General features: G+C 40.0%; 1 protein-coding gene across 1 annotated transcript; it reads right to left on the bottom strand.

Annotated features, from left to right (window-relative positions):
* Nucleotides 1-713: 713 nt before the first annotated feature.
* LOC112289461 (intraflagellar transport protein 57) lies at nucleotides 714-2,153 on the bottom strand. The gene has a single exon (XM_024534700.3). It carries the CDS (start codon nucleotides 2,151-2,153, stop codon nucleotides 714-716), a length of 1,440 nt encoding a protein of 479 aa, XP_024390468.1.
* Nucleotides 2,154-2,856: the final 703 nt, after the last annotated feature.

Below are 2,856 nucleotides of genomic sequence, written 5' to 3'. Positions count from 1 at the left end.
ACATCTATGTTGTTTTTGATAGTCTATATGTTTTTTTTAAATAAAATAAATAAAAATTTAAAAACTTTCAAAGAATAAAATAAAATTTTTAATGTGGTAAAATGATTTATTTTATTCATTTTAATCTTAATCATATTAATATATTAAAAAATTAAAAATCAAAATTATAGAACCATTTTATACTTGCATACCAATAAAATTACTTAAATGTTTTTTTTTTTGGCTAAAGATCTTTATTTTTTTGGCTAAAGATCTTTATTCAAAATAAAATTTAAAAGACTAAAAAAAATTAAAAATTAAAAACTAAAATTTAAAAAGCTATTTTTAGAAGTTTTATAAATATTTTTAAGAGAAATAAAAGAGTTAGTATAAATTTTCTTCCAACATATTTTACCGTATAGAAAAATACATTGATAAATGCAATAAGAATACAATGTGCAAAGCAAGCTAGAACACTTAATTAATTAAGTAACAAAACAAAGTTTGATGTTTGTGTTTTTTTCTTACTTACTTACTTACAATCTCACTCACTAATAGTGTAAGAATTATGACATGGCATTGTAGTATTTGTAACGGAGAGAAGACCTCCTGCAACCCCATCTCCTTCATGATTTCCTTTTGCTTTGGTTTGTGAAGGAAAAAAAAACACAGACACAAACAAACAAAACAAAGGATCCCACTGTAGAAGCAGTTGCAGCGATGGAGATGGCGATTTATGCTTTCAAACCATCAAGGCCACCTTTGGCTTGTCGAAGACTGACCCGCACCAGAGAGTGCTCCAACACGCCGATCTGGACCTCCATCTCACGTAGCTCCGACTTGAGCCTCTGCATTGCAGACTTGATTTGAAGGAGCGGCGTGAGGTCGGAGATTTCATTGCCTTTGTCCACCATCTTCTGTTTTATTTGCTCCAGAGACTCGAGAAGCTTTGCATGCTCAATCGTTAACCTCGACAACGTCTCCCCACTTTGGTTCTGTTTCTGCTGGACCCCCGACAGCTGACCTTGCACTGCAACGTACTCCAATATCAACGATTCCAACTGCTGGTTAATGAAGTTTTCATGGGTCTCTAGTTTCTCCAGCGACGAGGTCACATTCTTTTCGAACCTGTTTAAGTCTGTTTTGCCGCGGGTGAAGCTTGAGGAAGTCTCCTCGTAGAGCTTCTTCGCTCGATCTAAATGTGCCCTCCAATCGTTCCCATCGGAAGACACTGCGACACGCAAATGCGGGGCGATCCGCTCGAGGTCCAACTTCCATTTGTTCGCATTGAGATTTGCAGCCAGTATTGTGTTTGAATCGTTCAGCATCTGCGGATGCACTATCCGTGGCGTGTCACCGTCACCATATGTCTCTTCGGTGTTTGCTTCATCTGCAATGTACAGCTCAGATGCGCTCTCGTCGTCTCCAGTCTCCACGAGCAACTCTTCCTGGCACGAGTGTGCGATGGGCGGGAACTCGAATTTGATAGCATCGAGAACCAGACTGCACAAGGTGTCCAATACGCTACAGACAGCGTCTCCGTATCCCTGCTTCAATCGAGCAGGAAGCCAACCGGGCGGCGCGAGTCCCAAATTCATGAGCTCCATCATTATTTTAGCGCACGTCATATTAGGGTCATTAATTTCGGAAGGAGGGGCAAATTGGCAACCAAGCAGTCCGAAAAGCCACGCGGCCAAGCTCGAGAAATAAAGAAACTGTTCGTTACGGTGAAGCGATGGCAGGGCGAAGTAGAACTTGTGGAGGCGCGGCCAGGGCGGGGACCTAGAACTGCAAAACTGCTGCTCGTAGTGGAGAAGCTTCAGTTTGTCAACAATCAACTCGGCCATGACGCTTCCTCGCATGTCGGAGTCCAACATCCTGGACAACGCGGGAGGGGGTTCTGGTGGGAGTGGAGTCGAGTGTGGAGGAAGGCCACCCTGTTGAGGTCTTCCTGCCTGTGTCTCTGGCTCTGCAATGCCAATGCTTCCAATGGGCTTCATGCCGCCGCCTCGCAATGCCAATGCTTCCATTGCCAAATGCAATGCAAAAACACCGTTACGAGTGTGTGTGTCTGTCTCTCTCCCACAAACCCTAATCCAGCCCTGCCGAGGTGCCTCGCAACAACAGAGGGAGAGAGACATGCCGATGCCCTTCGTTGCCCAACGTGCTTCCATCGGTGCAGATCTTCCCACGACGTTGCTGTTGAGGACTTACAAGTAAGATGCACCGTCGACGATCCTGCCGACATATCTTGTCACAGCTTTGCATAGATGACATTATTTTTATTTGTGGTATCAGTTTCTTTTATTTTAAATTTTAAATTTAAATTTAGAAAAAAAAACTGTGGTTTGTAGAAGTGTACGTTTTTAGGAACTTGATGTGTTGTCAAAGAAAAGATGACACTTAAGTTGCTGAATGGTGCTTTCAATCATTTGGAATGATCCAAATATCGCACAATAATATATATATATATATATATATATATATAATGTAGCACTGGTAAGGAAAGTATGCCATGTTGCTCATAAAATCAACTTTTAATTCTGAAATTTTTGGTTATTCTTATTGGATTTGAGAGGCATGGGAATGTAGATATCATGGTATATGTCCATGGGAGGAAAAAATAAAAAATAAAAAATGGATGTTGAAGACATGCAAAATAGTCTTCTGTAGTGAATAATTAAGATAAAAATAAATCACATTACTGGTTATCAGACTTTATACTTTCTCATGCACTGGAAGAGAGTGCAATATTTATTTTTTTTAAAACCGATATTTAGGTTTGTTAAATTGTTTGGGTATTTTATTGTTTAGTGTCATATTGGTACAAATTGCCCAATCTGTATTAGATGATTGAACATGAAAACAACTGGTTTC

Source organism: Physcomitrium patens, chromosome 12, assembly GCF_059467195.1.
Source record: "Physcomitrium patens ecotype Gransden chromosome 12, ASM5946719v1, whole genome shotgun sequence".
NCBI lineage: Eukaryota > Viridiplantae > Streptophyta > Bryopsida > Funariales > Funariaceae > Physcomitrium > Physcomitrium patens.
This window is presented reverse-complemented; position numbering and strand designations above follow the sequence as displayed.